This window comes from Callithrix jacchus, chromosome 13, assembly GCF_049354715.1.
Source record: "Callithrix jacchus isolate 240 chromosome 13, calJac240_pri, whole genome shotgun sequence".
Classification (NCBI taxonomy): domain Eukaryota; kingdom Metazoa; phylum Chordata; class Mammalia; order Primates; family Cebidae; genus Callithrix; species Callithrix jacchus.
Window position 1 is genome coordinate 102,405,948 of NC_133514.1, and position 23,603 is coordinate 102,429,550.

At 42.6% G+C, this 23,603-nt stretch overlaps 1 protein-coding gene and 1 long non-coding RNA gene across 7 annotated transcripts in view; both read right to left on the bottom strand.

Moving 5' to 3' along the window:
• The window catches only part of LOC144579074 (uncharacterized), a 33,578-nt gene extending 30,804 nt beyond the window's left edge, over positions 1-2,774 (bottom strand). The window contains exon 1 of the long non-coding RNA XR_013525933.1: positions 1,348-2,774. This is a non-coding gene — a long non-coding RNA (uncharacterized LOC144579074). The remainder of the gene's footprint in view (positions 1-1,347) is intronic.
• Positions 2,775-4,799: 2,025 nt separating this feature from the next.
• CCBE1 (collagen and calcium binding EGF domains 1) overlaps positions 4,800-23,603 on the bottom strand; it is a 296,722-nt gene continuing 277,918 nt past the window's right edge. For 2 of the 6 annotated variants that reach the window (XM_078348241.1, XM_078348242.1), the window contains exon 11: positions 9,307-9,910. In XM_078348241.1, coding sequence (XP_078204367.1) covers positions 9,434-9,910 — 477 coding nt within the window. In that variant the 3' untranslated portion in view covers positions 9,307-9,433. Of the gene's footprint in view, positions 5,038-9,306; positions 9,911-23,603 lie in introns of those variants that run through there. The other 4 variants (XM_078348245.1, XM_078348244.1, XM_054244274.2 and 1 more) reach the window with 4 other exon arrangements.

A 23,603-nucleotide genomic window follows, 5' to 3' on the forward strand; every position in this document is an offset into this window, starting at 1 on the left:
ATAAATTATATAATATGGTTCTATTAGAGCAATATTTATCTATTTTTATTTTAGTTTAGTTTTTGAGACAGAGTCTTGTTCTGGTATCCTGGCTGGAGTGCAGTGGTATAATATTGGCTCACTGCAACCTCTACCTCCTGACTTCAAGTGATTCTTGTGCCTCAGCCTCCCTAGGGACTGGGATTACAGGACCAGGCCCGGCTAATATTTGTATTTTTAGTAGAGATGAGGTTTCAACATGTTGGCCAGGCTTGTCTCAAACTCCTGGCCTCAAGTGATCTGCCTGCCTCTGCCTCCCAAAGTGCTGTGATTACAGGTGTGAGCCACTGTGCCCAGCCTATTTTTTGTTTGCATAATCCTTTTCTTCCTAAGATCCTTAAGCAGTAACAATTTGATCACTGAAAGATATTAGAAAAAACATTTCCGAGGCACTCCTTTGAAACCTTCTTCTCTCCCGACCCCGTTCTCCTCCCCACCTCTTCATCCCAAATGCCGCATCTCCAGGCTGCTTCAGTATCTTGCCTTTACTCTATGGTGTTCTTGACCACAGAAAGAACACCAGATGTCAGGGTGACTGTCCCACTGCTAAAAGGCAATTATTTTGATCTCTCGTTGGTAAATAAATATGATATGCAAATTTCAAAAAAAGGAGAAATGATGTATTTATAACAGTGACACATATGAGCATTAGATAAAAATAATATCTGACATATTCAATGAACACACACTATGACCAGACACTAAACTACAGCTTTACACATATTTTCCGACTTAATTCTCCAAGAAGTCCTATAAGGCCACTGGTATTGTAATATCATTATACTCTTAAAAGATGAGGACACTGAGGCACAGAGAGTTGACATTCTGGGTCACAGTAAGCTCGGATGCAACACAGTGAGCGAGGAACTCCAGCTCCAGACCTTTTCCTGTCTCCTGTCCAGAAACGCTAGTCTCCTTCTATTCCTTGTCTTGGACAAAACAGAGCCAAAAGCAATGGCTGGTTTTTCTTTGCAATGCATGTTTTTCATGCTATTTATAGCCATCTATCTATCTATCTATCTATCTATCTATCTATCTATCTATCATCTATCTATCTGCTTCTTACCACCAAAAAGCAGGGTAACTAATACTAGAAGGAAAATTAATATTAATAGGCACTACTTATGCCCTGAGCATTGGGCTGTGTGCTTTGACACATTACCTTTTTAGTCCCTTCAGCAGCTTGGTGAGGTAGGCATTGTTATGCCTGTTTTTACATATGTTGAAACGAAGACTCGGAGAGGGTAAGGGATTTACCAATGCTGCACAGTGTGCAAGCAGCAGAGCTGGATTCCAACACAATTTTACCTGAAGCTCATGCTCTTTTCAGGTCAACATGCATTCTAGGAGGAAACAAAGGCCGGGAGTGTTTTCAAATGATATAGGAGTGAGGCCCATCCAGCAGGTCCCCGGAGATGGTGATGTGTGGATCTGGCTCGGAGAGTGTAGCTTTAGAAGACCTGGAAAGGGAGGAGGAGAATCTCTCTGTGGAAACAAGCTTCGAGAACAGTCAGAACAGGGCTTGTACCCCTCTGATCTTAGAAATAACCCTAACACTCAAGTAATGCTGACAGTTGAAGGAGCTCTAAGGCTGCTCAGCCAGAGGCAAGAGCTGGTCCGAGTGACACCGTGGTAGGTGCGCAGGGTCCCTCCTCTGCCCACAGGGAGGTGAGCAGGGATTGCCGGGAAGGGGAACTTAGGATTACGAGGCATGGGGAATCTTGAATGAAGTAGAACCAAGAAGCAAGTGAAAATCTTCTTCATAAATGAGACACAAAGTTGAAAGTGCCTACCAAGTTTTGGGGCTGGTACACAGCGAGTGCTTAATAAATACCCATTTCCCTCCATCCCATTCCTCTTCTATATAATGGAGCATTGCACTCAGTGTAATAGAAGCAGGGAAACAAAGCAAATCCTGTTATAATCAAAAATTATATAAAAGATGTTTAAAGAATCTTGTAAATTCTTCAGACAAACTTAAAATACACGTGATGTGAGCTTGAAGGAGCATCAGAGCCACGAGCTTCAAGCAGAGCTTTAAAAAACATGGGCTGGACATACACATGCTCTTGAAACATGACCTCTTCTATCCCTAAGTGCCCATGTCACCTTGCTACTTGCTCCTTTAAGCAGTCTGCCTTAGATACCTTTATTTGTGTCCATAAATTACCTCCTTTAACAGGCTGTAAAGTCCTAGAGGGCAAGGGTAACTTCCATTCACATTCCGTTTTATTTCTTTGTGGTCCATAATTACTTCACTTGGTACCTTGCTCCAAGTATTCTCTTTCCCATCTTTTCTACATTATTTACATGTCTGCCTTTGCCAGTAAGATAGGATCTCCTCAAGAGCAAGCGCCAATACAGAGGTACTTTCTTATTACCACTTCCTGCTCCGGGGCACTGGAAAAATTAATCTGCATTTAAAAGCCACTCTTGTTCCTGGCAAAATTCTCCTGGATCTGTACTGGTTTCTGTGCTTGGGTCAGGGCCAAATTTTAACTCTTATTGTGCCTGAAGGGTTTTCACAACATAACTCAGTACTGTGTATGTCATAGGTGGTCAGTAAATACTTACTGCATTGAAGAGAATCGGAGGATGGCACCGCAAATATGCCCTTTCGGTGGAAGGACTATGTTGAACTTACGGCAATTTGCTCTCTGCTGTCTCCATTTCCGTCAAAAAGGGCATAATTTTCCCTTTGGAAAGGTAATATCAGTTGGAACAGTGTCTCACTCTTCCATCACAAGAAGAGAACTACTCTGAGACATTTGTATCACCTGAGATGACTCTTTTTTTGAGACCGCGTTTCACTCTTGTTGCCCAGGCTGGAGTGCAATGGTGTGATCTCAGCTCACCACAACCTCTGCCTCCCAGGTTCAAGCTATTCTTCTGCCTCAGCCTCCCAACTAGCTGGAATTACAGGCATGCACCACCATGCCCAGCTAATTTTTTGTATTTTTTAGTAGAGATGGGGTTTCTCCATGCTGGTCAGGCTGGTCTCGAACTCCCGACCTCAGGTGATCCACCCATCTTGGCCTCCCAAAGTGCTGGGATTACAGGTGTGAGCCACCGTGCCCGGCTGAAATAAGAGTCTGATAAGGGTCATGCTAAATTACCTTTATTTACTATACTTTTTTGTTTCTTTCCCATAACTTACCATTCCCCCAAAGCCCCAAACCCTTTTCCTTTGTCTAGCCTCTTCTCCACAATTCATCACCCTTTGTTAAGACAATAGACAACCCTTGATTATAACCACTTTTTTGAGTTACCCATCACTGAGTTCTCTAGCATGTATGTGCACTGCAAGCATAAACAGACTTTTTTTCTTCCTGTTAGTATATCTTTTGTAACTTTTTTTTTTTTTTGAGATGGAGTTTTGCTCTTGCTACACAGGCTAGAGTGCAAAGGCGCAATCTCAGCTTACCGCAACCACCAACGCCACCTCCCAGGTCCAAGCGATTCTCCAGCTTCAGCCTCCCCGGGAGCTGGGATTACAGGCACCCAGCACCATGCCTGGCTACTTTTTGTAGTTTTGGTAGAGATGGGGTTTCGCCATATCAGTCAGGCCGGTTTCGAACTCCTGACCTTAGGTGATCTGCTCACCTCGACCTCCCAACGTGCTGGGATTACGGGTGTGAGCCACTGCGCACGGCCCTATCTTTTGTAACTTTAATTTGCAGAGCCCCAGTCACTGAACATGAGAGGATAGAGGAGACAGCTTTTCCTCCCCTAAAGTGTGAATTATAGTTCAGCACATGATAGTTAAAAATTTTCCAGTGACGTGGCTTTTGACATTCATAAAAGGTTAGTTTGAATATGGGAAAAAGGCCATAGAATCAGTGCAGGGAGTAATATTAACCAAGAACAAGGCTTGGAGTTAGCGTTATTTTACTTCTTGTGTCTTGATCTAAACAATAAGACGGCCAGTCATGATTTTACAGAGAGTAGTTTCCCAATGAATATATAAACTTGTGAGCCTTCAGGAGTATCCATCTCCTTTGAACCCCGACTCATTTGATTCATATTAGACTACGGGCCCATTTGGAAGAACAGGAAGGCAGTTTATATCTGTGCCCTGGGAAGTACACAATTTCACTTTCTTCACCATGGTTGTTCTAGAAGGAAAACCGAACACAAACCTCCTTCTTCCCTCCCTTTCCTTCCTTGTTGCATCTGGTCAATTCTAACAAACACTACTAATGACCAGGCTATATCGGCATTACATAGTCAAGTAGCCCATTCAATTTGCTCAAAAGAGCACAGACATAATCGAGCATTTGGCTGAATGAACAATGCATACTGAATAGGGCAAATATTTGGATTCAAGTATAGGTCAGCAGCAACCAATTGAAATATTGATAAAGGAAGCCTGTGGGAACTAAATGTACATAAAAGAAAGAAAGAAGGAAAGAAAAGAAAGAAGGTTCTCAAGGGGTGAGGCAGGGCAACAAGACCACAGGGGGCGATTTGTCTTCCCCACAAGAAGGTAGGTGGCTTAGCTAGGGAGGTGAGCAAAGCTGTGGCTGACAGCCTGCAATTCCAGATGCAGGAAACACTGTGTTCAAATTGTTTTGTGGTGGTTCCAAGGTATAATTCATAATCTGCTACAAAAGTAACATAAAACTTTCTCATGGGAATCCCCCTGCCCCTGCCCACCTGACTTTACTTAAAAGGAGAACTAGGCGAAAGTCTCTTTGTGGGTTTTTACACTGTCCTATTCAGATGTCAGATCTTACCAAGGCTGGTTTTGCTGGCTTGAAAACATCTCCCCAGAGCACTGAGGAATCTCTGGTAACCTCCTTGCCTCCAACTCCCATCATTCATTCACTCACCCGTGAGGCTTAGCAAATCCGGACCTCTGTTGCTCAGATCAGTGTTGGTGACACTCACAGCCCACTTATAATGCCTTGCTTTATGGGTGGTTTAATTTTCAAGCATCCCCTCTGCATGCGGGCATTCACGTGCCTCCGTGCCACACTCAGCCTCATCCTCTTCCTCCTAAAAGGGTCAGAAATCCACATTTCTGACGTAACCACAATATTTAGCTTTCTTAGCATTTCTGCTTCCACCTTCCTGTCACCCACTGCCCCTGCCCCACCTGCAGATTCCTCCACAGGCCTGGTCAATTTCCGCCCAGCTCTTCCTTGAAAAGCCTCAATGAGCGGTGATGGGGGAAACGCTCGGCGGTTCCCATAGTTTTCCCAGGTTTGCACTGCGGTGGCCGCCATCAGTAAGTGAGACGCAGCTGCAGCACGTGCCCCCTACACTCGGAATTTGACCGAGCTTGTAGGGTTGTGGATAATCGTTTGGCATTCGGGTCATTCCCTGGAAATGAAGATTCAACCTCCAACCTCCAACCCCGAAGGACTCTAATGTCCTTCAGAGAAGAGAGGACCATGGGCTGTTCTGAGCTTGTTTGGAACCTGTTCCTCATGCCATCCTCTGGGAACATCCCCTGGTCAGCAGAAGGCAGAACATTGCAGATCCCTGTCAGGAGAGATGTAAGGCTGGGATGTGTGTCAGAGAGACAAGTGGTTACTGCTGGAGGAAGGTTCTAGAAGGAAAGGACATGTATTTGGATATGAGGAGATGGGTGGGAAGGGTTAACAAGCTGTGGGGTGTGTGTGTGTGTGTGTGTGTGTGTGTGTGTGTGTTGGGGAGGAGGCTAAGCAAAGGCCTAGAAGCAGAGAATTAAAAGAAGTCAGAATAACATTGGGTCAGTCAGAACCTGGGATCCATGCAACACGGTTTTCCTTGGCTCTTATAGCCTTATATACAATTTACTGCAAACATCATAGCTTCCCTCAATACGTAAATACATTTAAAAAGAGTGCTTATTTGTTAGAAATAAATGCTGAAATGTTTACAGATTGATATGTCTGGGATATGTTTTAAAGTATTTCAGCAAAAAAATGGTGATGGGGGACATATGAAATAAGACTAGTAAAATGGTATTTTTGAAGTGGGGTGATGCATGCTGTGTGCATTTTTTATCTTTTTACTTTCTTGTATGCTTGAGAACATTCATGATACAACTTTTTTTTTTGAGACAGAATCTCACTCTGTTGTCAGGCGCCAGGCTGGAGTGCAGTGGCTCACTGCAACCTCTGCCTCCCAGGTTTAAGCAATGCTCCTGCCTCAGCCTCCCGAGTAGCTGGGACTACAGGTACGCACCACCACGTTCAGCTAATTTTTGTATTATTATTAGAGACGGGGTTTTGCCATGTTGGCCAGGACGGTCTTGATCTCTCGACCTCATGATCTGCCCGCCTTGGCCTCCCAAAGTGCTGGGATTACAGGCGTGAGTCACCGTGCCCAGACTAATGATACAAATTTTTACAAGAATCCATTTGTATCATTTAAAAAAATTATTTAAAATCTTAAAAGAAACTTGGTTTTCAGCTTTTACCATCTCTTAGGAGAGCATTCTCAAATAATCTTTCCATGTCAGCATCAGCAAAACCTGGGAATTTGTTAAAAAAAAATGCAGCTTCCCAGGCATCCACCCAAGCCTGTGCAGCTGGATTTCTGGAGAAGGGCCTCATAGTGTGTTGAAACAAGTCTGCAGGGGATTCTGATATTTGGTGAAGTCTGAGAACCACTACCTGCCTACAAGCAATGCACTTTATGAGCGTTCTAGTCCATGTTTCCTATAGGGAGAACGTTCTTTTTATACTTATCCTCTCCTTGACCTGGCCTTTTTCTTTTTAAATGGGAAAGTCCTGTCTTTTGAAGTCTTGGCATCTCTCTTTTAGTTGCTCACAGCATCGTTCTTGGCTGGACATTCTCTAGCCTTGCTATATGGCTCGGGCTGCCATCACTTGTGAATAAGCTATGGGTTTAGTTAAGCATGCGATAACAGGTTATATTTCGAATCTGTTCTGTATGGCGATGAGTGTATTTTTGTCCTTTTGGACAAAAGCAGTGCATTCATCCAACTGATCCACCTATACACAACATGGACTGTGTGGGGACTGCTCTAGCGCTGAAGATTCCACCTTGTCTTCAAGGAGTTCACGGCTGGGGTCCCACATCTGTAGAGGAGGTGATGGAACACAGTGCAACAAGGGGAAGATGAACGGCATGTTTGCCAAGTCTCTGAGCCTCTATCATGTCCAGCAATTATGCTTACTTGCCGATTTCATGTTTGCATTATCCCATATCAAAAGAAAGAGAATTATGATCAGATATTACAATAGTCGATAATTTAAGTCCAGAAGGGATTTTAAAAAGGGCCAGACCATCTCCTCTGTGTGGAGCAGTCACTAGGGTGCACCCATAAATTTTAGTGAATAGTTTCAGGCAAACTCCTCATGTTCCTCTGTGGGCATGAATTCGCCAAAAGAAATAGCCTGGGGTTGGAGGAGGGCCTGGGAGAAAATTAAAACTGAATTCTTCCTTAGCAGACAGCTGAAATGCAATGTAGCGATAGCTGAATATTCCCTAGCAGGTCTTTGGTAGAGAATATAGGCGGCAATAGAAAACCCCTTTGGCTGGCTTCTATCTCTTGGAGTCCAGAAATTTCTGCCACAAAATAAATGTGTGTGTGTGTGTGTGTGTGTGTGTGTGTGTAGTTTTGCCAAACATAAATGTGAAATCAAAGCAGGCCATCTATCATTTTGGCAAGGTTCTAAAAGTCTCCTTAATAAATTACTGAATGAAAAGACCTAGCTCCAACCCTGAACTGACCTTTACATTCTCCCTTCATCCCAGGAACCTCTTGTGTTTTCTATTATTGTTACACATGTAAACATTAGTGGTAAATGCAGTTGTACTGTTTTTAACAAATAAAAAGAAGTCCCTTGTGGGATCAAACATTGGCTTAAAAAATATTTTCATTTAGCTTAAAGCATAGAAGTGTATATTCGACCAATCTTAAAAATAAGCCTATCGTCTTTTTTCTTTGCATAGGATCTACTGATTAGAGCTTTTCATCAGCTGTTTTGCACAAATCACATCCTTAATCCATTGGCAATGATTTCCAGTTTGGTTTCCTTAAACTGCAGAGACACTGCAACAGAATAAAAGTGTAGAATTATACTAAAATTTAATTACTTTCTTCCAAACTTTTATAGTAATCTTGGCCATCTCTGAATTAATAAAAAATATGTTTTATTTCTTCCAAACTTTTATAGTAATCTTGGCCATCTCTGAATTAATAAAAAATATGTTTTATTTCTTCCAAACTTTTATAGTAATCTTGGCCATCTCTGAATTAATAAAAAATATGGTTTTTTTTTTTTGAGGCAGAGTCGCAGTCTGTGCCCTAGACTGGAGTACAGTGGCCTGATCTCAGCTCACTGCAACCTGCCTCCCTGTTTCAAGTGATTCTCCTGCCTCAGCCTCCCAAGTAGCTGGGACTAATGATGTGTGCCACCATGCCTGGCTAATGTTTGTATTTTTAATAGAGACGACGTTTTGCCATGTTGGCCACGCTGGTCTTGAACTCATGATCTCAAGAGATCCACCCACCTCAGTCTCCCAAAGTGCTGCAATTATAGGACTGAGCCACCATGCCCGGCCAGTGACTACTTGTTTTTACCAAGTCTCTTCAATGTATTCAATTTAGTGCTTATAGGCACAGGATTAATTTGTAGTGCACTCATTTTTTTTTTTTTTTTTTTTTTTTTGAGATGGAGTTTCGCTCTTGTTACCCAGTCTGGAGTGCAATGGCGCGATCTCGGCTCACCGCAACCTCCGCCTCCTGGGTTCAGGCAGTTCTGCCTCAGCCTCCTAAGTAGCTGGGATTACAGGCACGCGCCACCATGCCCAGCTAATTTTTTGTATTTTTAGTAGAGACGGGGTTTCACCATGTTGACCAGGATGGTCTTGATCTCTTGACCTCGTGATCCACCCGCCTCGGCCTCCCAAAGTGCTGGGATTACAGGCGTGAGCCACCGCGCCCGGCCCATTTATTCTTTATATTACTGCAAGGACATTAGAGAGATTAAATTCGTGCATAGACAAGTTGTGGTACCCGTGCCTCTCCCTAGGGGAGAGTTACACAGTATTCGTTATGGAAGTGGGGCGTTACACCTGATAAGGTTGAGAAGTGCTGTTCAAATGCAACTTGCAGCCCCCAGCCATTCTGCTGTGCTGGAATCATATGGAAATGAATTGTTCCGGGAAGATTACCGCTGTGGGCTCTGCCATGAAGCTGTAGTGATAGCTCCTGTATTGGATATTCTGCAACTGCAACACAGTGTCCTGACCCCAGTCCTCCACTTGTTTGTCCTTGGTCCCAGCTTCTTGGAGGAGGGAACCCCAGAAAGTTAGGTACAGGATTAAAGCTCATATATTCTAAGGGCTGTTATGGAAAGATGGTCCTCTGTAAGAAGATGCCTCTGAATATCCTTTTCCAGTCTTGTATCCAACCTAGAACATCAACTTTCCTTCACCCAAACAGACCATTAAATGGACAGCCAGCACATTCTCTCTGATTCCAAAAGCTAAGGAAAACTTCAAGAAACCGAGGTAATGAACAAACTCTCCCTTCCAGACAGACTACTAATTTTCTATGAGCTTGGCCCCTAAAGAAGTGCCTCTGAAGCATGCCCAAAAGCCCGCAGGAGAGCAGCAAACACCTTCCTTCACCATCATTCCACGAGGAAACGACGCACTTTGCATCCATGAGCACCTCCGAGCGGTTCGGTGTGGAAGCGAAATCTGTTTGTGTTGACACCGCCATTGCTGCCGCCTGCAGGACCACTGCCGCATCTGATTCAAGTTGGAGAAGGAATGTAGGTTTGTCCCAATGAATGCAGCTTAAGGGCAGCTGTCTCGTAGAGAGGTTTCTGAGGCCACTGTGCTGAGGCTCCCTGGACGATTCAACTGCACCATCTGCCGTGTCGGCTTGGAACTGCAGGAGACGCTAGAGAAGGGAAGAGGGAGAAAGGAAGGGAAACAGATTGATAGGACCATCTATGCCTGCATATTGAGCTTGCTGTCTTTTACTTTTGTGACTTAGAGCAACCTGTATCAAGAAAATGTTATTATTCCACAGTTGAGGAGACTGAGACTCAGAGAGGTGAATTAATTTTGCACAAGTTTACGCACAGCTAAGTGGCGTGCTTGACTTTTGCAAGGCTTCCCGCTAACTAAAGTAGGGAAAACGGACGTTGACGATCAGGCAGTAAGTTAATTTTACTTTTAACATCTTATCTAGTATACCAAAACCTTTGAAGTAGGAGCCATCCTGGTTTTCAGAAATGCAGAACTTGAATCTTAGAGACATTAGGTAATTTATCTGGGTTCCAACGTCACGAAATTAACAGAGTTCTCTCTGGTTCCAAAGCTTCCGGCCCTCAGAAATGGAGAGTTGAAGGTGGGCAAATAGAGACAGTATAAAGTTACACCTATACATAAAGACGACTGCCCTATATTAATTTTGGATTTACTGCCACTCTTAGCACTTCCCAATGAGCAGATTCATTTAGCTTTACATAGCACATACAGATGTATGTAAATACAATCTTGGTAAACTGGACACTTTGTAAGGGACCTAGGAAGCTCATGATTAGAATAGGTTCTATTGGAAATTGAATTGTTGCAGGAAAGAATGAATCTAAATAAGCGTTTCTGTAAAAAAAAGTTGTCATATTTTGCTTGCAATTAAAAATAAAATTCACATTTTCCTTATATGAATAAAAAGTTTCAGCTAAGGATACAGCTGCCGGGTGCAGTGGCTCACCCTTGTAACCCAGCACTTGGAGAGGCTGAGGTGGGTGAATCACAAGGTCGGGAGATCAAGACCATCCTGGCCAACATGGTGAAACCTGGTCTCTATTAATAATACAAAAATTAGCTGTGTGTGGTGGGAGGTTCCTGTAATTCCAGCTACTCAGGAAGCTGAGGAAGGAAAATTCCTTGAATCAGGGAGTGGGAGGTTGTGGTGAGCTGACATCGCGCCACTGCACTCCAGCCTGGCAACAGAGTGAGACTCTGTCTCAAGAAAAAGAAAAAAGAATAAAGCCATTTCACCCCCTTCCCCAACACTCCCCTCCTCCACACTATCCAGTTACACTCCGCAGACGTAATGGTATCTGTCTAGATCTTTTTCTCTGCATTTGTTTTACTATCTTGAAAATATGTTATTGTATTATCAGTATCTTTACATAAATAATGTAAAATCTTCAAATTGCTTTCTCTCCCTGCCATCCATTTAAAAATATGATTTAGAGCTCTTTCCATGTTAGACATAAAGATCAGCTTTATTATTTTTAAAAGTATTTTATAGTGTTGTACCTGAGCGAGTCAAGGAATGCGCCAGACTCTGAGATTGAACTGAGTCCTTTACTGAGCCAGCGACTGAGAGTGGCTAACGCCTAAAATTCTCTCGGCCCCGAAGAAAAAGTTAGGTGGTCTTTTGTACTTTAGTTTTAACAGGGAGGGGGTATCTAGCTGACACAAATTTTTCACAAAAGCAGACTAAGCAAAAAGTTAAAAGATAAACTGATACATGAGAAATAAATCAGTGCCAGGTGTGAGGGGCTAAGCTGTCATGAAAGACATACAACTTATAGCTAATGGGGGCTCTGGGAGCTCAACTGCATCCGCATTCCCAGGCTCTGCTGGTACCACTGAACTCAGCCTCTTATCAACAAATGCATTCCTGAGTGCCCAGTGTCAGCCTGCCCCAGCTACATACTATAGTTACATACTTAATGATGAGAGAATAACTAAAATGAAGAAGCTAAGATGGAGTCTGTCCAGCTCAAGAAGCTAACATAAAGCCTAAACAGCTTTTTAGCCTAAGAAAGAGAAAGTTAGTTTTAGCTAACAAAAAAGTAGGTTATCACAATAGAATGAATACAGTTTATACAATTGATTTCCTATTAATAAAAAATTGCTTTCTTTCCAGGGTTTTTTTTTTTTTGCTATTATAAACAATGCTGCGTTGAACATCTTTGTGCATGCCTCCTAGTACACACATGTAAAGTTCTTAAAGATAGATACTAGGACATGAAATTGCTAGGTAGTAGAGTGTATGCATTAAAAAGATGAATAGGGTCAAATTGTACTTCCAGAGTGTATGTACCTACCACCAACATCTGCCCTTCCAGTTACCTTTGTCAACTCTTACTACATTTAACCTTCAGAATTAATTTTGGGTGAAATTATCTCAACTTAACAAATTACATTTCTCTGCTTCTTAGAGTCTAAGTTTCTCTTCTTGTGTTTACCCATCAATCCTGTCCTGATTTGTCCACTATGCCCTTCTTTCTATAAAACTGTTTCTTCCATATTGTTATATATACATTCTTCTGTTTAAATAAAAGCATTACATTTTAAGGTAGTCAAATTTAAATCTTTTTCTTTATGACTTTTAATATTTTATGGGTTGATTAAAAATCCTTCACATAGAGCAAGATTATTGTACATAGGCTCTTATATAACATTTTCTTTTGATACTTTTGAGTTTTTATGATCATATTTAATCTACTTGGATTTAACTCATGATAGTGGTGTGAAGGACCAAACTTAGTTTTAATTGGAAAGCCTATCTATATTCTAACAACTTTTTTTTTTTTTAAGTCAGAGTTTCCCTCTTGTAGCCCTGGCTGGAGTGCAATGGTGTGATCTAGGCTCACTGTAACATGTGCCTCCCAAGTTCAAGTGATTCTCCTGCCTCAGCCTCCCGAGTAGCTGGGATTATAGGTGCCGGCCACAACGCCCCACTAATTTCTGTATTTTTAATAGAGATGGAGTTTCACCATGTTGGCTAGGCTGGTCTCGAACTCCTGACCTCATGATCTGCCTGCCTCGGCCTCCCAAATTGCTGGGATTACAGGCGTGAGCCACCATGCCCAGCCTCAAACAACTTTTATTAATGATCTACCTAATGATTTGAAGTGCCAGTTTTATTATATACCAAATTTTAGTATATACATAGATCCATTTATGATTCCTCTTTCTTTTTTTTTTTTTTTTTTTTTGAGATAGAGTCTTGTTCTGTCACCCAGGCTGGAGTGCAGGCAGTGGCGTGATCTTGGCTTATTGCAACCTCCACCTCCTAGGTTCAAGCAATTCTCCTGCCTCAGCCTTCTGAGTAGCTGGAATTACAGACTCCTGCCACAATGCCCAGTGAGTGTTTGTATTTTCAATAGAGATGAGGTTTCACCATGTTGGCCAGGCTGGCCTTGAACTCCTTACCTCAAGTGATTCCCCCCTGCCTCAGCCTCCCAAAGTGCTGGGATTACAAACGTGAGCCACCACTCCCAGCTCCTGATTCCTAATTCTATCTGTGACTTTTCTATTTGTTTACTTACTGCTGTAAAATTATTACACCGTTTAAATTATGGTGGCTTTGTAATATGTTTATATTTTAAGATTTGTTAGAACAAATATTTCTTGTTTTGTTTTCAAAATTGGCAAGACTAATTTGTGCTGTTACTCTCTTTTATGAATTTTAGAATCAGAGTGTCAAGTTCCAAGAAAATCCTGTTAAAATGTTGTTTGGAGTTGTTTTGAACATATGTATCAATTTTGGGAAAATAGAAAACTTTACAACATTTAATCTTTCTATCAAAGAACACGTTTGTCTAGCTTGTTTTTAAATGTTCGTTGGGAAGGGTTATAGTTTCTACAAAAAGGGCACATACCTTTCTTGTTAGGTTTATTCCTGGGTCCTTCATATTGTTTGCTGCTATGGTGCATAGAATATTTTAAAAATAATATTCTAATTGCTTATGGCTGGTACATGGCAACACTGTGGAGACTTGTCATTTGATCTTGTCTCTGGTCACTTTATTGCAATCTCTTATGTGTCTTTTTTGTTATGATCTCTTGGTTTTTAAAACATAGATTATTATATATTATGCAAATCATCATAGTTTTGTCTATTCTTTCCTACACTTGTGTCTTTAGATCTCCTGGTGTTCTTCAATTTTACTATGGTGTATGTATGAGTGTGTCTCTTTTCTATTTAATTGCATTTTGGATTCTTGAATCTGAAATGTTGTCTTTCAACAATTCAGGAAAATTCTCTGCCATTCTCTCTAGCTATTACCCTGTCACTTTCTTTTTTCTGTTTTGTTTTGTTCCGAGGCAGGGTCTCGCTCTGTTGCCCAGGCTGGAGTACAGTGGTGCAATCATGTCTTGCTGCAGCCTTGACCTCCTGGGCTCCATACATTCTCCTGCTTCAGCCTCCCAAGTAGCTGGTACTGCAAAAGTGCAGCACCACACCAGGCTAGTTGTTTTAGAGATGTGTTCTCACTATGTTACCTAGGCTTGTCTCAAACTCCTGAGCTCAAGCGATCCTCCTACCACAGCCTCCCAAAGTGCTAGGATTACAGGTGTGAGCCACCACACCCAGCCATGCCCTGTCACTTTCTAATGCTTCCATCTAGAATTTCAATTAGCTGTTGTCATCCTTGCCATATTGCTCCGTATGTCTCTTCCTTCATATTTTTCTTCTTTACCTCTTGGTCTTCAATTTGCTTTTCTTTAAATCCTTTTTCCAGTTCACCAGTTCTACTGTATCTTACCTGCTGTTTAAGCTATCTACTTCATTTAAAATAATTACGATTTTCATTTATAGAAGTGTTTTTGGTCCAAATCTGTCTGATCAATTGGATAGTTCCATGTTCCTTTTGTATTTCCACCTTTTTTCTTAAATCATATTAAACATACTTACTGTCTATTGTGTATCCAATAATTCCATATTTGCATTCTTTGCAGTTCTGTTATAGCACTTCGTTGTTTCCATCAACTCTTACTCCTTTTTTTTCTGTGTTTAATGATTTTTGACAAGGGGCTCATGCTTCTTGGAAACGTATCTGTAAGACTTTTCTTGGAGGCTGAGTTTAAAGTATGTGCATCCAGGGAGGATTCGTGTTTGCTTCGGCCAGGTGCCTGGGAACACTGTCAACCTGGCATTATTTTAAACTAAATTTTCATTGCAGAGTATCTGAGATCACAGAAGTTGTTGAGGTCAGGCTGGTAATGCCCACGTATCCACTGGCTCCTCTGTGGCTGTTTTCTCCGCAGTCACCCATCGAGCATGCTGTACTTTGTGTACCCAGACTTTGGATTAAGGCTCAAACCCAATTTCCTCCCTTGCATTGGTTCCTACGGCTGGGATAACGCAGTGCCAGAAATTAGGTTGCGTAAACAGCAGAAACGTCTTGTCTCACAGTTCTGGAGGCCTGAAGTCCAAAAGCAAGGCGCTGGCAGTGTGGTTCCTGCTGAGGGATGCCCCATGCTCTCCCCCGGCTTCTGGAGGTTTACAGGTGATCTCTAGTATTCACTGATGTGTAGAAGCATCACCCCAATCTCCACCTTCATCTTCACATTCTGTGTCCATATTTTCCCCTTTTCATAAGGACACCAGTCATTACATTACATACATTAGAGTCCACACTAAATGACCTCGATTTAAATTAACTCGTCACATCTTTAATAAGCCCATTTTCAAATAAGGTCATATTCTAACGTTCTGGGGGCTGGAACTTCAACATAGGAATTTTGGGAAACACAATTCAACTCATAACATCCCTGTTTTGTCCCAGGCTTTCTTTCCAGGCCACATGTACATTTACATGTACATAGACACATGTACAGGTCTATTTAAATGGAGGTTCCAAATAACAAGGGACCAGTAGACATCCCGGGGCAAATACCAACCCAGGTTCCTACTGGCCTCTTTGGATTTGTCCTTTCTTCCTTCCTTCCTTGAGGTAGGGAAATCCTGCAAGAGCGAGGCAAGGGTCTGAAGCCTCAGCATGTTCTCATATAAACAGAAAAGAATTAGAGATATAGTTACGTAGTTATTCCTGTATATCATCATAAAAACATAGCTATTCATATGTAATCACAAATATATACATATATATAATCATATAATCTTTAACCTTACTAATAAGTCTCAGGTCAAGAAGTATGGGACTGAAGTGGCATTGGAAAACAGGTGACCCTAAGGCAAGATGCTCTAAGTCCTCTGTCACACCCGCATAAGGGCTGCTAGAGGACGCCTTGGCTGTGTGACAATATCAGCGCTATGAAAGTGTCTGCTGTTTAGCCAGCTAGGGAACGAGACATCCAAGATGGTGGAGATATCTCCTTCCCTGGAAGAGTGAGGAAAAAAAATCCACCTCTCTAAGCTCTTGTGGTTAGCCTGATGGCTGTCAAGGAGGCCCACAGTCATCCAGGGACTTAATTGTCTCTACGTGGTGCTGTGCTTCAGTGATCAGGTACCATGGCTACTTTCAAATTCTGCTTCTGCACCTGGTTCCTCTTTTTCTTAGAAGAATTAGTCATAGTACCAAATCACAGTGACCTTGCTATTTCTTGACAAGTATGAAAAAAGTGCTGACACTGACCACCATGACCTCAGCCTACCGGCCCTTCCCCCTGCTGTGTACTCATGAAAGTCAGTGCAACCAGGCACTCGGGGTCACTGCTGGTCTCTGCGCTTTGGGTAGCAGTGGACCCCAGGCCCAAACTATCTTTTCTCTATCTCTGTGTCTTGTGTCTTTTATTTCCAGTTTCTCATCTCCACACCAGCCGGGAGGGTGTCACTGGACCCTATAGGGCTGGACCCTATCCTTCCTTCTTTCCTTCCCTCCCTCCCTTCCTCCCTCCCTTCCTTCCTTCTTCCCTCCCTCCCTTCCTTCCCTCCTTCCTCCCACTCCCTCTCTTCCTTCCTTCCTCCCTCCCTCCTTCCCTCCCTCCCTCCTTCCCTCCTTCCCCTCCCTCCCTCCTTCTCCCTCCCTCCCTCCCTTCCTTCCTACTTTCATTCCTTCCTCCCTTCCTTTTGTCCTTCCTCCCTCCCTCCCTTGCTCCTTCCTTCCTTCCTTCCATCCTTTTTCTTCCTTTCTGTTCTGTTCTGTTGTTTCTTTTGTTTCCTTTCTTGAGACTGACTCTCATACTGTTGCCCCAGCTGGAGTGCAATGGCGTGATCTCGGCTCACTGCAACCTCTGCCTCCTGGGTTGAAGCGATTCTTCTGCCTCAGCCTCCTGAGTAGCTGGGACTACAGGCATTTCTGACTTCCAGATAATCTCCTTAGTTTCCTATCAAGTCAACCATGCATCTAAAAATGTTTTTAAAATTTTAATCATCATGTTAAGCTTCATTAAAAGAATCGGTTTTTGTGAATATTTTGTCCAAAATATACCTGGAAATGGGAACCCCTTTTGCAGTATGAATGTAGCCCTGCTCCATGATTTCTTCTTGGAAAGAAACAAGAATTCCAAATTATTGGTTTAATGTGACCAACATTTTTGAGTAAATCTGTCAAATATTTCTCATCTTAAAAAAGCACAAGATATGAAGCTGATGAAAACTAAACAAAATAAAATCCTGGCAGGAGTTCTATGTTTAGAAAAAGAAAATATTTAGCAGTGCTGTGCATACTACCTAACCAGGGAAATGCTAGTATAAATTTGGAAAGATTCAAATTCGTTTTCTTTGCCCTGACATATTTTTTAATACGTTTGATACAATCTTGCAATAACTCTTTACCCCACCAGCAAATTACAGAGCTATAGAATGAAGACTATCTGCCCACGCATAAGATGTGAATATAATAATATATTTTACTTAGTTGCTTGATTGACTTAAGTAGTTTGATGCTTATAAAGTCTTGATGGCTGTGCTAATTTTTCAAGGGGCACATTTTATAGAGAGGATTTGCGCTTAAGCCAAAACATGGTTTCACAATAACTTGGTTCTCAAATATTAGGACGGAGATTCCTTAAACCACGCCATTAGAAAAAATGGATTTTACACTTTCCACCCGTCTTTTTCACAACAGCACAGTAAAACCAGAGCTTCATTCCCAAAGTCCTCCTTCCCCTCCACCTTCATGCCTGGCCTTCCCCAGGCCTGCCTGTGTCCCCCGCTCTGCTCCTGGCAAGAATTATTTTCCTCCCACTGTCACTGCTTTTTAAAATGAGATGCATTGTGCAGCATTCTTTCCCTTTTCAGCTCCCTTCTCTTCCTCAAGTCTGCTCTGGATGAGTACATTGGCACATGTTATTATTGTCAGGTCACACTTTTCTCCTGGTCAAAGAGAAGATGAATATGGGAAGGAGCCTCCTTCATATTATTTATATTTCGAGTCTGCTACTGAGGTTCTCAGTGTGTGGTCCACAGAACTTATCAGAGAGGCAAATGTTCTAGTTCTACCACAGATCTACGGAATCTCACACGCTGGGGGTGGAGTCAGCAATCTGTGATTCTGATGGGCACACACACATTTGATAACTGCAGGGTTAACGTCTTTTTCTTTTTTTTGAGATGGAGTTTTACTCTTGTCACCCAGGCTGGAGTGCAATGGTGTGATCTCAGCTCACTGCAACCTCTACCTCCTGGGTTTAAGCGATTCTCCTGCCTCAGCCTCATAAGTAGCTGGGATTATAGGCATGTACCACCATGCCCAGCTAATTTTGTATATTTTTAGTAGAGGTGGGGTTTCACCACGTTGGCTAGGTTGGTCTCAAACTCCTGACCTTAGGTGATCTGCCCGCCTCGGCCTCCCAAAGTGCTGGGATTACAGGCATGAGCCACTGTGCCAGGACTTTTTAAAAAAAACTTTCTTCTCTTACTAGGCGTGTGTACAGTTTCTTCCAGAGGCCCCTGGCGGTGCTGACAACCATCAGTTTCTTCTTACAAATGCTGGCAACAGGAAAAGCATATTTCCAGAGGGCAAGCTTGCAAACATGTAAGTGTGAGCATTTCACTGCTTCGTCTTCCAAGATTAGAGTTTTGGACAAGAAAAAACACAAGTCTGAGAGCAAACAGGCACTGCAAGCTACTCAATGCCATAACCAAAGAAAGCAATGTATCTCTGGCCCTCACCTTTTCAGAATTTGCCTCACCAACCCTGGGGTCTTTAAGAGGTAAAGAACGAGGGGATGAATGACGGTCTCATTTCTGTTGAAAGAGGTTATAGAACGTTTGTAGTCCATCCCAGAACTGAGGCTAGGTTTTGGAGTGAGGACTTCGATAACCTTCATTTGCAGAGCACTTGTTTGTTGAGGGTTTTTTTTTTTTTTTGAGACGGAGTCTTGCTCTGTCACCCAGGCTGGAATGCAGTGGTGTGATCTCGGCTCACTGCAACCTCCGCCTCCTGGGTTCAAGCGATTTTCCTGCCTCAGCATCCCAGGTAGCTGGGTCTACAGGCATGCACCACCACGCCTGGCTAATTTTTGTATTTTTAGTAGAGATGGGGTTTCACCATATTGGCCAGACTATTCTCGAACTCCTGACCTTGTGATCCGCCAACCTTGGTCTCCTAAAGTGCTGGGATTATAGGCGTGAGCCACTGTGCCCGACTTGTTGAGGGTTTTAATAGTTGGATTAGGTTTGACTGAATACTACAGAAAACTCAAAATGCTAGTAATTCCAATGGTTAAAAGAGATCAGTTGCTTTTTCTCTTACAATTTACAACCTGTTCTCTCTGAAGTCTGCTATCTGGGAGCTTCCTCTGCACAATAAAACCTGGTCTCCACAATCCTTTATCTTAACCTGGATCTTCCTTTCTGTCAGTCCCAGGTCCTTAGATAGACTCAACCAATTGTCTGCCAGATGTTTAAATTTACCTATAGCCTGGAAGCCCCCACTTTGAGCTGTCCCGCCTTTCTGAACAAAACCCATGTATTTCTTAAATGTATTTGATTGATGTCTCATGCCTCCCTAAGAATATATAAAACCAAGCTGCACCCCGACCACCTTGGGCACATGTTCTCAGGACCTCCTGAGGGCTGTGCCACGGGCCGTGGTCACTCATATTTGACTCGGAATAAATTTCTTCAAATAGGTTACAGAGTTTGACTCTTTTCATTAACAACTGCCTGCCTCTGGCCTAGTAAGAGAAAAAGGAATTTGAGTGTGCCCCACCACACCTGGTTAATTTTTGAATTATTATTATTTTTTTAAAGAGACAGGGTTTCGCTATGTTGGCCAGGCTGGTCTCGAACTCTGAGCTTAGGTTATCCACCCTCCTCAGCCTCCCAAAGTGCTAGCCAAAGGCATGAGCCACTGCACCCAGCCACTTATTAATTCTTTACATTCTTCCATACAACTCACTTTGGAGACTTCTGAGGTTGCAAGTGCCACATTCTGAAACTACACTGATTCTCTGAACGACAGCACCTTGCCATGGAATTCTCAGACAGAACATCAAGCAAAGGACTCTTTGTGCCAGAAAAGATGGCTTGCTGTCACAAAAGGTAGCTCACTGAGGTCTTTAATAGTACTTACAATTATAAAAAGGTATTGATTGAGATAAAAAAGTTTGAGAACTGCTGAGATACATACTCACTAATGACTCAATCACTGAAGCCAAGACTTCTCTAACAACTAAAATTCACATTCATTCATTCATTTATGTAATAACTATTCATTTAGTGTGTTTTAGGCACTGCTTGGCATCAAGGATACCATGAAGATAGGCCTGAGTCATACACATGTCCAACTCTTGGAAGTGGGGTATCCCAACCCTATCAAATGGGTTCCCCAAAGGAATGATAGATTTATTATTATTTTTCTTACCAGAAAGAAGAATTGTTGGGTAGTCAGCAATAACAGAGGTATTATTCCTCAGTAGACCCTATGTTTGTTGATGAAACGCAAACTCTCTAATTCATTTTAGTGGAATTTACTGAGTTGGCCAGTGGGTGGGGGGAAGGCAAATCTTTAGAATCTTTCCCATGAGATTATAGTCCCGATAGTCCCGCTCCACCCATGTCCCTTTTATTGAAGGCCAGAAAGAAAGGAGATAAGCTGGTATGAATGGGGCCTGGCAGTATAGAAGAGGTCCTGAAGAGAATTCCACATAAAAATTTTTAGCTTGTTGGAGCTTGAAAAATTCTTTTTATTAGAGTCCAAACCTAATCCTAGAGCTTTTTGCCTGGGGCCATGGGGAGAGTCAGGAAACAACTGTGACAAATCCTCACATAAATACGAATAGAACATTGTTAGCCCACCAGCGATTTCCAGAGGAAAGACCTTGCCCAGAAATGACAGTGAAACTGGAGAATTCAGCTTCCTCCACCAGGACTGGGCCCATGAGTAAGAAAGGAAAATGAGGAGTGGAAAACAGAGATAGAGGATTGATTTCATTTCATCCAAAGTGTCTCTGGTTTTTCCAGCCCAGAGCCCATTCTGTAAAATGGAACTTGTTTTAGAAAGGGAGATGGCTCAGAACTCCCTCTCAAGGGAGTGTTGTTTGCAGCCTAAGTGAGTGCCGGACTGTGCCCTCTACCCCAGGATAGTTAGCACTTTGGTTTGACAATGAGCAAGTTATCTTACTAAATTCATGCAATTTTGGTTTTTTGTCATTTCTTCTATTTTGTTTATAAAATAAGTTTTGAAACTTATTACATATATTTTTATTCTTACGCTTGTACAAATGTGGAGGGAATATTATCACTGTCTTAGTCCACTGGGGCTGCTACAACAAAATACTATAAACTGATAGCTTTTGAACAACAGAAATGCATTTCTCATTGTTATGGAGGCTGGGAAGTCCAAGATCAAGATGCCAGTAGATTCAGCATCTGGTGAGGGCTTGCTTTCTGGTTCATAGATGGCATCTTCCTTCTGTGTCCTTACATGGTAGAAAGGGCAAAGGAGCTCTCTAGGATCGCTTTGATAAAGGCATTAATTCTGTTCATGAGGGTTCCATCCTCACAACCTAATTACTGCCCACTCCAAAGAACCCCACCTCCTAATACCATCATCTTGGGAGTTAGAATTTCAACATGAATTTTCAGGGACACATTCAGACCACAGCAATACTGAACATCCATGCACCCATAGCCCAGCTTTTACAATTATTAACACACATGCAATACTGTTTTATCTATTTCCCACCCATATCCCTTGCCCCATGAGATTATTTTAGAGAGATCATGTAAAAGACATCTCTTAAGTATTTTTTCTTAAAAGAGTTTCAAAATCATAAAATACATTTAGAGTGTTTTTATGCTGTCAGGGACGATCTCCACAAGATTACAAATCAGAATTAGATAAAACTGGCTAAAACAACCATTTTCCATTTCTCCTTCCCACCCCTCTCTCCACCTGCCCCTAAATGAGTCATCTCAATCAAGAGTAATTATGGAGATATTTGGACATCCCCTATGCCAACAGCGTAATTTGATTATAGGCCCCAGGTCCAAGAATTGTGAATCTGCAAACAAATCCACACATGCATGTGTTTCTCCCATTTTGAAACCAAATGACCCTAACGTTTGCGTTGCCATGAACATCTTTCACTTTTCACTCTCCCCTGGCGTTTGAAGGAAATCTTTTGCCTGGGTCTGGATTTCCTCATATGCATTCCCTGGGGAATTCCGTTAGTTGTGAAATACTAGAATGTTTACAGCAGAGACCTAGACCTTTTTCTTCTAAAAATGGAGTTCAGGGTTCTGACGAATAGTGGTGATGGCAATAGGATTCTATCATCTCCAAAAGACAAAAGAATGTGTCTAAAGTTTCAGATCCACAGCTTCGTGGACACTTGCATTGAATTCATGCAAACTTAAAAGATAAGAAAAGATACACTTCCATGTATAAAAATAACTGAAGTAAAATCCCAAGTCACTATAAAGTGATTGAAAGTCCTAGTTTCAAAAATGCACCTCATCCCCAACCGATTTACTAACCAGTGTAAATTAGTTGGACGTCGAAACTAGATTTTAACTTTTGATGCATTCACCGTCTCCTTTTTGATTGCAGCTTCCTTCATGTCATCCTGCCCAAATTTTAACTTTCTAGGCACCTTTGAGATTTAAGACCAAGTCCTGTTTAGTATTAAAACCTGGGCCTTGAACTTGATTTAAAGTTTGGCTCTTCCCTGCCCCCACCCCCAGTGGGGCTGGGGCTGTGTGCCTGGCTGTCTGGAAGGAAGCAAAGGTCTGGTTCTGGGACTCTACCTCCTGCTTTCCTGCCTCTGCTCATTCAAACTTTTAGAGGGATGGCAAGAGGCTACAAGAAGGCCAGCTTTGGAGGCTGTGCACATATCAGAGTAAGGAAGGGTCCCTGGCACTGGGCCCCTGCCCCTTCTTTCCCCTCTGTGTTCCTTCATTTTCACATAGCAGGGAGTAGATGGATGCCTCACCTTCTTCCCAGGGAAATCATCCACAGTCCCTTCAAGCCCTATGAAAGAAGCTACTCCCACTAGTCCTCTGACTTCATTGGAGCCAGTGTTATCTCTATGAATAAGTAGATCCCCTCTCTTCAGGGCACACATGCCAAGCACCCCTCTCTCCTTTCCCATGGTCATGGGAAGGTCTGGTGAAGAGGAGACTCTCAGATCCTCCTCCCAAGAATGCTTGTGGCAGGCCGTGCTTTAGGGGACAAACAACATAGACCTGGCACACATCCAGCCAGAGAACATGACCTCTCCCCTTAGCCACACTCTAAGTAGGCACAAACTTGTCATCAAGAACACCAGATTTTCTGTAAGGCTGTCTACATTTCCCTCAACCCGGTCCTCTTCTCACACAGCCTGGGGTCAGGTGGGAGAGGCACAGTTCTGAATAGGAGCTGCTCCCTAAGCTCCATGGGGAGGTGGCAGCTCTCAAACTATTTGATGATGCTCACTTAAGAACACAG